This window comes from Chiloscyllium punctatum, chromosome 4 (genome assembly GCF_047496795.1).
Source record: "Chiloscyllium punctatum isolate Juve2018m chromosome 4, sChiPun1.3, whole genome shotgun sequence".
Taxonomy (NCBI): Eukaryota; Metazoa; Chordata; class Chondrichthyes; order Orectolobiformes; family Hemiscylliidae; genus Chiloscyllium; species Chiloscyllium punctatum.
This window is the reverse complement of record NC_092742.1, coordinates 23266596-23277917: the sequence shown is the minus strand read 5'-3', so window position 1 is coordinate 23277917 and position 11322 is coordinate 23266596. Positions and strand designations below refer to the sequence as shown.

At 38.5% G+C, this 11322-nt stretch overlaps 1 protein-coding gene across 2 annotated transcripts in view; it reads right to left on the bottom strand.

Annotated features, from left to right (window-relative positions):
- Positions 1–374: 374 nt before the first annotated feature.
- ccdc85ca (coiled-coil domain containing 85C, a) overlaps positions 375–11322 on the bottom strand; it is a 244521-nt gene continuing 233573 nt past the window's right edge. For both annotated transcript variants that reach the window (XM_072568247.1, XM_072568246.1), the window contains 2 exons: positions 10574–10675; positions 375–9044 (listed from right to left, as the gene is read on the bottom strand). In XM_072568247.1, coding sequence (XP_072424348.1) covers positions 8955–9044; positions 10574–10675 — 192 coding nt within the window. In that variant the 3' untranslated portion in view covers positions 375–8954. The remainder of the gene's footprint in view (positions 9045–10573; positions 10676–11322) is intronic.

The window sequence follows — 11322 nt, the reverse complement described above, 5'->3', positions numbered from 1 at the left end:
TGTGAAACCTCATATCAAGAAAGCAACTTTACCAAAGTCAAAGAATAAACTGAACCTTTTTTTGAAAAAAAAGTGGGACAGTTCACACACAAAAAAATCTTTCGTTGTAGCTTGTAAGTTAAGTCAGTGGCAAACATAAGACAAGTTAGATTTTAATATGAACTGGTAATGCTGGGTACTAGCGTCAGGAAAGACTCCTTCAAGATACAGGTGATTGGTAGCTGGGATGGTCCTTTTGGGTACAGCACCAGAAGTAAAGAAATGCTTGATTGGACAAGGTGTAGCTGGGATGGAGTGTTTGCAATGAAAGGATGAGTTAGCACACCCTAATGGAGACGTTATCTTTAGATGTTTGAAAAAGGAAGACACATCACTGCACAACAAATTGGTAGGTTTTATTTTGTCTGAAAGTCATCTAACAGCTCTTATGAGACATATTTCCTTTTATTGTTTAACTAAACTCTGAGACTAAAATTGTTATTTTTTAAAAAAGTACACTTTGGGGTGGGGGAATAAATGGTGTGTTCTATTGAGGTTACAAATCCATGCCAGGCCCATTGAGCTTTCAATATGTACAGAAAGAGCAGTCAAAAACAGCAGCGTTCATTACAGTTTACAGAGTCAGCACGCGCACACATACACAGCAGATAAAATAACCGCAGGAATTTCCTCATCACAAGTTCCACAACAAACCTTCAGTTGCAATTGTGCTCAAGTACAGTAGTTAACATGGTCGCTTCACAATCTTATCAAAATATCCATCTTTTATATTCACAGTTCATCTACTCTTATTCTGCACTGTTCTAGTTTTTCTTTATACATGTACCTATCTACTGATAATTCCCTCAGGAAAAAAAAAGTTCTTAATTTTAAAAAAATATCTACCTCCTGTCTCACTCCTTGCCCTGAAACACTTATGCTACCCCCAATGCAGCTTCTTCAAGAGGCGTGGTTGAGTTAGAAGTGATCGGTTGCAGGATTCCCCCTCCATCACACAATTTTGCTCTGATGGTATAACCAGATTATTTGGAAGCGCGTAATCTCAGTCTTTGCAAACCTTTTAAAAATCTTTGTTACTCAGGAAGAAAAATAATGTTTCATGTTCAGCCAGTGCTTTCTTTTTGCAGCCTCTACTCATGCATAACCATCTGAACCTTGTGCCCCATTATGATCTGTGTGGCCTATTCATGAAGCAAGAAAAAAAATCTGGGAATGGGAAAAGAAAGATTTCCCCCTGACTTTACAGACAACTAGTAGAATCCGCAACACATCATCGAAATGTATAACCAGATTAAACTTCTAAACTTCTCAGAAATTGAACTCATCAATGCATAAAGCAATGTCGTATCAGAAGATTAAACAAAAAATACAGAGCCAATTATTTAACCGAAAGTGATTTGTCTTGAAATCAGATTGTTGTCCTTTTCTGTATAGTTCTCATCAGAAGCGACCTTTCACACACAGCTTAACAACAAAGACAGTCCAGTCTGCAGAATCTCACAATTGATTAACTGCACCATATACCTGCATTTATTCAAATACAGACAATTGCTACAAGCCTACTAATATTGCACCATAGGGAGTAAAGTTTACAACCGTAATTTTCTTCACTTGCTACCTCGGTTTTTCCATGTCCTGGTATAAAACACAGTTAATGTTCGGTTCAGTTTTTGTTCCAGGCTCAATGTGAAACTAAACGTTCAGAATCTGCAGGTAACATGCATATGTGTAAATAAAAATTCGGCACCCTAACAGATTTCTTATACAGATTAGGGTGCTAAAATAATATGAAATAATGTAGAAAGTGAATTTTGAGACGTTTGTCTCTACCAAGATGAGTAAAGAGGTTTCAATTTCCCAATGGCTTTGAGACACATAGAGGGGTGCGGGAATAGGTTGTGTATCTAGTGATAACAACACAGATAAATATTAAAGATACATGATTGCTTTGGGAGTTCAAGATATATTTCTCAGAATTTTTAAAAAAGTGGCAATTGGTTCTATTTCTCTCCCCAGATTTTTGCTCCCTACAAGCTTGCAATATAGACGAGGATCGTCAGATCAAACAGATTGGGTGAGTAACAGAGAGCCTGGCTGTCGCTCCTTGCCTCCTCTTGTCCTATGTTTATATGCAAGGAGCTTCTCTGCAGGGGATGATATTTACCAATTCAGAATGTACTCTCACAACAGCCAACAGAGTCTCACTTCTATCAGGTCACCTTTGCTAAAAGTTATTGACATCTTCAGCATTGGGAAGGTTGTTGAACTTGTAAGGAGTTGATATAATTAGGTGCTTGCTGGATTTGAGCCAGGATTTCTAACCACAACAAATAGAAGAACCTTCCAATAGGAAATGCTTTAGACATCTTAATCATTCTGATTTATACAAATATGTGTGTTTCTTATTGCTCATTTGCTAATTTTCAGATTTCCACTACAACATAATTTGAGATATTTTCTGAACAATCTTTTTTGAGATGTTATTCCACATCTCCAGACCAGGTGGAACCTGAACCCAGGCCATTTGTTCCAGAGGTACAGACACAATCACTGTGGTGCAACAGCCCTATGAAAGTCAATAGGCCTTGAATAGCAAAAGAATACCTGTGAACTAGTAACTAACACTGTGAAACGTGAAGAGAATGAGCAATGAGATTTAACTCCTGTGAAGATACTAATGCCTTCTGATGTGCTCTACAAACAAGGAGTCAGGATAAGAGCTGGCTCAACTTCTCTAAAAATTAGTGACCAGAGAATTGGGTAAAAAAATGTCAACAAAACGAGCTGCATTTTTGTTTTGCAAAATTCTCTCTCCTCTGCTCCTGACGACACAGACATGTGAGAGGTTCTACTCCCCAAGGAACTGATTGCTCTAAGCTGCCATCTTGAATCTTAAAAATCACACAAGGTTATAGTACAACAGTTCTAATTGGTCGGACTAGCTTTCGGAGTGCTGCTCCTGCATCAGTGGTTGTCGACCACCTGATGAAGGAGCAGCGCTCTGAAAGCCTAGTGCTTCCAATTAAACCTGTTGGACTATAACCTGGTGTTGTGTGATTTTTCACTTTGTACACCCCAGTCCAACACCGGCATCTCCAAATCATTCTTCAATCTGTGAAACTATGTTGTGGGTTATTTAAACTCAGCAAGACCTTGTGGTCTGCGATTTCCAACAGAAGTCACTGGTCCATGATTGGGAATAGGAATTCCACATCTCAACAACCCGAGGGGAAACCGGTCATGTCCCTATCGAGACAGAGATCAAAGGAACAGGAAGAGGCCATCTCGGCTCTCAATTAGTTCATGGTTGATCCATTTTAAGAACAGATGAATATTCCTAACCCAACAATAAAACATCAGTCAATCTTGCTCTTGAAGGTTCCATAATCTTTTGTGAGGGAGAATTTCAGAGATTAAACCTGGAAAGTTCTGATCTGTGCAGGTTAATGATATAACAATGAGCACCTTTGCTCTGCAGGTCATCCGGGAACTGCTGTTAAGTACTTCTTTAAAGCACTTACAATTCAAAGATTTATTACAGACGTTGTTGCACAGAAAAAATATCCACAGGCTGCAGATTCTCACAATAGCAAAACCATTTCCATTAGACACCTATTAGGCAACCTACTGAGGGAAATGATTAATAACAACTTGAGTAAGGATAACTCATTTTTATCATTTCTTGTAAATGGTGAAAGAAAACCCAATCAAAATGATTTATTGACGAACCACAGAAAGTGGGAATTGGAATTATAAAGGGGCTGTAGAGATCAACAGTTGCAGTTAATTAACCAGGAACCTTTCAAATATATTTTCAAATAAATCATCCTCAATCTAAACACCCTACTGTGCCAGGTACAAAGATTAATGCTCAGATTCACTGATGGAACATGTTCCAGAATGATGCTTATTGATCATAATATTGTATCACCTAACACCATCAGAGCAACTAGACTCCTCATACAGTTTGCCCACCCTATGATGCAGATCCAGTCTCAAGTCATAGAATAATAAGATGATCTATTTTCTCTGAAACTAGCCTTACACTGAAAAAGCTGGGTTTAAGGTGTCCATTAGACCTACCTTTAATTAGTTTTGACAATAGTTTTAGTGTGACGGCTACAGTATTGTAGCAATCAAAGGATTCAGAAATGGGAACATTACCCAAAACAATCCACACAACGCATGGCCAGATACATGACAAAAGGTACCTTAAACTTTAAAAACACCCGAACAGTCCTGCACTCAGAATCGCTATTTTCGAGCAATGGATTGCCATATTAGCAAATTACCAACTGTCCAAATTTATGACAACCTCAGAAGGATTTTGGAAATCTGATTTGGAGATCAACCCCACATTTGCCCAATTATTTCAAATGAGGACTCCTCCATTTAAAAAAAAATCAATTTAGCTTCTCCTCACTGTATTATATGTAAACCACAACAAAATGTTGTCTGTACGAACTTAAGTATCACTTTCTCCTTTTGGTAATAAAGTGCCAATAACAATAGGTGAATCAGTTTGTGGAACTAACTAACTGAACTAAAGGAGGGGGATTAATCACCCAGGCCATGTCAGTTAATTACCAGATTGTTGCTTATATTCTACCAGTTTAATGTGCTTAAGATCCAATTGTTTTCAAAGACACTTGCCTCATGCTCACCAGTTGTAATTAACAAACTGATCAATTAAAAAGAAACTCAGGGAACCAAATTATCAGAGTTCTGATTGAGTACCTCCACTTACTATTCAAATGTTTTTCTTTTTCAGATGCTGATGAGTCTGCTGTGGCTTCCTGGTTTTATTTAAGAGTCACCATGTAAGAAAGCATGCATTTTTAAACTTGTTCCAACACTAGGGCAATGGAAAAGCATCACAACAAATTCTGTTGGACGTTTTAAGAGCTTTTATTCTTCTAGTTTTACTAATGTTCATCCTGCAGCCATAAAAATCAAGTCGGCAGAAATGAAATTAGTCAAAACAGTGACTGGAAAATAAAGAACTGTGGATACTGGAAACAAAAACAAAAGCAGAATCAATGTTTCAGGTCTAGTGACCCTACTTCACAGCTAGTTCTCGAGAAGGGTCACTGCACCGGAAACATTAACTCTGCTTTCTCTGCACAAATGCTGTCAGACCTACGGAGTTTCCCCAGCAATTTCTGATTTTGTTTCTGTTTGCAAAATGACATTGAATTTAAGCAAAATTAGTACATTTAAAGGAAATAAAAACCAAAAGATGCTGTAAATCAGAGACAAAAACAGAAACTGCTGGGAAAGCTCAGCAGGTCTAGCAGCATTTGTGCAGAGAAATCATAATTAACATTTCAGGTCAAGTGATCCTCCCTCAAAAAAAGGGGCATGCTGGGTCAGTGGTTAGCACTGCTGCTTCACAGTGCCAGGGACCTGGGTTCAATTCTAGCCTCAGGCAACTGCCTCTGTGGAGTTCTCCCCATGTCTGCATGGGTTACCTCCTAAGATATGCAGGCAAGGTGGATTGACCATGGGAAATTTGGACGGCATGCTCTTCAGAGGGTTAGTGCGGACTTGATTGAGCCAAACGACCTGCTTCCACACTATGATTCCATGAACTCTGATTTTTCTCCACAGATGCTGCCAGACCTGCTGGGCTTTTCCAGCAATTTCTGTTTTTGACTCTACATGGAAAGGAGGTTGTTTTAAAATTAAAATATGCTAAAGAGCCATACTGCAAGTCTTGATGCTGTTCGTTACTTACTTCTGGACAGGGTCAATTTGGTTAAAAAGGGATCTGTGTCTCAAAGAAGAATCAATCCACATCAATAAATCATGAACATTGTCTGCAGTATGTCACCAGTGAAAACGAAAAGGGTGAGAAGCAATCAATTGAAGGGAGGGTGAAGTCAGGAAGAAGTTTTTCGAATTCACCCTATTAGACCAAGGGGACTATATTATTTTTTGACCAATTTCTTTTGGTAGTGACAGCATGATAGCTGAATGTGATGCTGTTTTAACGAAGAATCTTGGCAAATGGTCAAACTTCAACAATCAAATTACAAGAATCAATGAGTGGTATTGAATCTTTACTTCCTCTGTGATTAATTTCAGCAATATTTTTTTAAAAAGAGATATATATACACACACACATGAATATGCTAAATTTATACTGCAATCATAATAAAAATTTATACTGTTAGAAAACAATTAAGTTGGGTATTACTCATATTCCAGTGTATAGCACATTACATTACAAAATTCTGAGGTAAAGGGAAAATGCTCACGAGTTTAAAGAATGCTATGGATGGTACAGTTACAAGGCAGTTAACATGCTCAAATAATATACAACTGCCTTTGGAATTAGATTTTCAGAATTCTGGTCTGATCAGTAATCAGATTCTAATTAAAATGTTACAGTTCCCTGCTTTGATGACTGGAAGCTCTTTCCGGAAGAGGACATTACCTAGAATTGGCCCAGTGACAAAATATTGTCAAGCCACCTCAGCCCTGATGCCTTTAAAAGCTCCAAATGCTCCACCAGTTTGTGAATCTTAGATTATATTAAGCACCTTAGTTTAGTTCTGTCAAAAGTTTTAATCCAGTCTATTGTCAGCACAAAAGGCTCACCAAGGAACAATAGCAGGTTCACAGCAAAATAAGGGAAACCTTAACCTGAGAAAAATATCCCACCTCCTCACAGCAGTTGTTTATCACATACTAACAATAATTCCCTCAATGTCTATGTCAATCAATAACCAACAGAGAATGGGTTACAGGTCACACCTACAGACTTGTTTTATATGGTCAAGTGTACAATTACACTCAAAACACTGAAGGTCAACCATATTCCTCCTTCCAGTAAAGATCCAATTTGAGTATTATGTGAACAGCACTACACAAACTTCAGGATCCAACTGATGTTTTGCTAGTGGGGAGTAGCTATTTATGAAAAACTTAAGATAAAATCCAGCAAACCTTGCCTGCATAACTAATGCTTAATTTCTGACAATTTGTTTTAGATTCTCATCTCAGAAGTGCCAGAATCAGATTACACTGGAGATGTATCAGTTAACAGGGAAGCAAGTTCAAACTAGTAAAATAAACACAATCCCAACCGAACATCACTTGGGAATGGCAGTCAAGTGACGATAAAGTCAAATCAGGTGCAGGCAGAAACAAGTTCAATCTGTTGTCTTTTGCCTGCATTGAAGACTGACATTAATAATCTGCATTAAAACAAATTAAAGCAATTGTTTGCAGAGGGTTTAGGTTGAAAGTGGTTCAGAAACTTGTAGATTAGTCATTTTTTATTCAGCAATGTAAGAAACAGATTTGAAAAAGGGGCACCTTTTTATACATTATGAGATAGAGTGCATGCCAAGTCTGAGAATTAAGATTAACAGTGAACCACCCATGTCACATTTGAATGCCAACTATGGCTCAAACAATCCACGTTTCATGCTGCATAAATTAATGTTGCTTTTTACAAGTCTGTTTCTCGCATTCTAGTTCTGATGAGTGCAAGACAAAATATTTCAACTTCACGTCTTCTCTTAAGCAATGTTTAATGTCTAAAAATTTACAAGTTTAACAAATCTTCATTTATGTTATGGAATCGAACTTCCTTAGTTTGCTGATAGGCTATCTTTCATGTGCATTCTTGATTCAGTTGGAAATAGCATTCCTGAATATCTGCATCACACAGTTGAGGTTCAGTTAAAAACCAGTGCTGAACTCATACACCTCTTAGTTGAGTCAGTTGGACACAGAGTAATTGGCACTGTGTCATTCCCAAGCCCACAGCTTGCAATAATACTACGTGACATTGAATAATTTTCCCTCTGTTACCATTTTAATCCCAAGCCACCTTCTGTGGAAAGAAACAATTTCCATCTGATCACTGACCTGGGCTTCAAAAAGTAAAGTAGCAAAAATTTCAGGCAAGCCTTTCAGTGAAACAGCATGAGTGATTTTGGATGATAAAACTTATTTTACAGAGCAAAATATTGTGCTACACACATTTACTTCAAAATTGCTAGTGATGGATGAATATTACTGCATAAGTTTCAGTTGTATTTTATGCTCCAAACAGTACACAATTTGTGACAATGTGCATCATAATAGAGGCATAGGAAACAATCATGGTGCAAGACTGCAACTACAATTTACAGTGGGGGCTGAAAGAAATAATTTCCTCAAAGTTTTCAATACAGAGCAAAAGCTGACGAGGGAAATCCTAGTCATTGAAAAGAATACTGTCCCTTTAAGAAAATGGTTTCTCCTTAATAGGCTACACTCTTTAAACATTGAAAATTCCATCATTTGAATACTTCCGGATATTCTGTTCTGTTGGCTTCAGACTGCACTGGTCAATGACATAAAGCTGGTTACAGGCTCATTCAGTGAAAGTGGCACGCATGTGTACTGAGAACCAGGTATTCCTGCACATGGAAAATGACCCCTTTCACATTGCTAGTACGAGGATTTGTTTATTTTCTCCCAGAAATATTGTCCACCCCATATTAAGGAAACTACATTAAAAATGTTTGCGTTTGCTAATAATGGCATCATATCAATCTGATATGGATAAGACAGTCACAGAGGTGGGGGTGGAGGTAAAGTTATTTGACATTATTCAGTGACCAAAGAACTTCAATTAATCTCTCTACACAGGCTCATGTAACTGTAGCATACTGTGTAGCTCAGCTCACCAGACTGGCAATTACAGTCAGCTGTACATAACAAGTAATTTACATTTGCTTTGTGGTCAGTACATAGTGAACTCTCCATCACTATAGGCACACGTCAGCATCCTTCTTCACATTGTAGGTAGAGCCATGTTGAGCCAATGGCCAGGATTACACTTCTCAGAAGTTCTATTCTTTCCACTTATGTCTTGCTGCAATGAGGACGTCTCTCCCTCTCTCTCTCTATCCTTGTTGCAAGTCTGCAAAGTCCAGGCGCTGCAGGGAATAGCACTACAACGGTCCCTTAAACTGATTACCCGAGAGGTGTTGCCTGATGGAAGGATTCGAACCAGCTGCATCTCCAAGCTTCCGCCAGACCACCTGAAAGGTAGACAATTCAAATTCACAATTCAAAACTATTTGGAAAGCAACTCACTTGTCCAAAATTTTTCACAGTTTGTCTTTCTGTCCTTTGAACACACCATTATTGGAAGGAACTTAGGAAGTGGAGTAGGCCATTCAGTCCCATGAGCCTGTTCTGTCGGTCAGTTTGTTTATGACCATTGTAAATAGTTTCTTCTTCCTATAGTGTTTCTGATATAGAAATTAAGGTAATTGAAAGGCCTTAAACAACATTTTAAAAACTCATGAACTCCTTTGTCAGCACCCATAGCAAAAACTCTATCTGTCAGAATGACAAGGATAGATAGGAACACCACCACCTACAAGTTTCCTTCCAAGACAAATATCTTCATGACTTGGAACTATATTACCAGGAATTCCCTTCCTAAGAGTACTGTGGGTGTGCCTACATCTCAAGAACTGCAGCAGATCATGAGACAGCTGAACACTACTTTCTCAAGGGCCATTGGGGATAGGGGATAAATCATGGCATATCCAGAGTTGCTCATGTCCCATGAACAAGTTCTTAAAACACGTTTTAAAAATTCTTTCTCATCATTCTGAAGTATTGCCCACTTGCCGAACCAGATTTCCAGTGGATACAGCTCCCTGTGGTATCTCACCAAGTAACAGTCTGGATGCAGTGTGTTGCCAGGTTATCCAAAAATATGGACAATCACTGCTAAATGTGATCCTATCCTCAATTATGATTCCAGTGTAACTGATGGGTACCAATCATGTAAGAGGATACTGGTCAAAATTACAGTGCCCAGGGATGCTAAAGCCAATTGCTGTGCTTTTGCCTCTATCCCATCTGAAGTCACCTGCTTCTGTAGTAACCAGGTAAAAACAATGACTGCAGATGCAGGAAAGCAAATACTGGATTAGTGGTGCTGGAAGAGCACAGCAGTTCAGGCAGCATCCAACGAGCAGCGAAATCGACATTTCGGGCAAAAGCCCTTCATCAGGAGGTTGAGCTACAGATCACAACAGCGACCATGTAATGTTCTGAAGTCAGTGCTTTTGACCTGAAACGTTAATTCAATTCCTCACTACAGATTCTGCCCACATTGTTGAGTGTTCCCCGCATTTTCTGATTTAAAACAGATCATGTGAATCATACTGTCAGTTTTTTAAAACATTGTGTTGAGTATGGACTTTAATAACAAGCTGTGTTTCAATGCAGAATAAACATAAGGGGGAAGAGTTTGACTTTGTGTGAAAGCGCAAGTTTGGCCATTCTGAATTAGCAGCTTGTTTCACAACTTTCCCAATTCATCCTACATCAACAAAAATAAAGATCAGGAGATGTTAACCAGCTGCTAATTCATTATAAATTAACTTAACGCTACTGCAGAAAGCCGAACTCTTACCTAAAGCTTTGTTTCTTTTATTTCCTCAATGTAACTTCCTTGTGTATATCCCCATTGCACTGAAAACAGGCATTGTTATTTGATATTGTGTTGCTATGGTATCAGATCACATTGCTAAGACAACAGAATCCTTACATTACACATCTCCCGAACAATGGCCTTCTCCTTCTCACTCAAGTCATCATGTTCGCAGTCTTCTGGCAACTGTCTATCCAGGTTGTCGTGAACTTCCAGGACCTGGAAATGCAAACGTACATCAAGTTAACAATGAAGAAACTTTAAATCACATATATTCCAGAAATCAACTCTTTCCAGTTACATGGAAATATTAACTGTGTCTGGTTAGGATTTTCATATCCGGAACACAAAAACCTAGCTTTCTAATTATTCCCATGGAGAATTCAGTTGGTTCAGGCAGCACACATTGAAGAAATAAGTGACACAGGACATGCCTTGGTTCAATGCCTCACACGACCATGTGTTGACTGATTTATCAGGCATGAAGAGGAAACTCACATTTGAACATTTGAGGTGATTGCAATGACCTCCAATAGCAGTCTGCTGGTGTTCATTCACCAAGATCCCCCATATCAATCATGGCATATCCAGAGTTGCTCATGTCCCATGAACAAGTTCTTAAAACATTACACGTTTTAAAAATTCTTTCTCGTCATTCTGAAGTATTGCCCACTTGCCGAACCAGATTTCCAGTGGATACAGCTCCCTGTGGTATCTCAGAAATCAGAAATAATGTCAATCAGAAATAACTTGGGAGCACTGGCATGGAGGGTTAGTACCTCAGCATGAGCCATGCCTTGGGGACAGGATGGAGATGAAGATTTAAATAACTTTGAAAAAGAAATGACATTTTAAACTTGAATGTA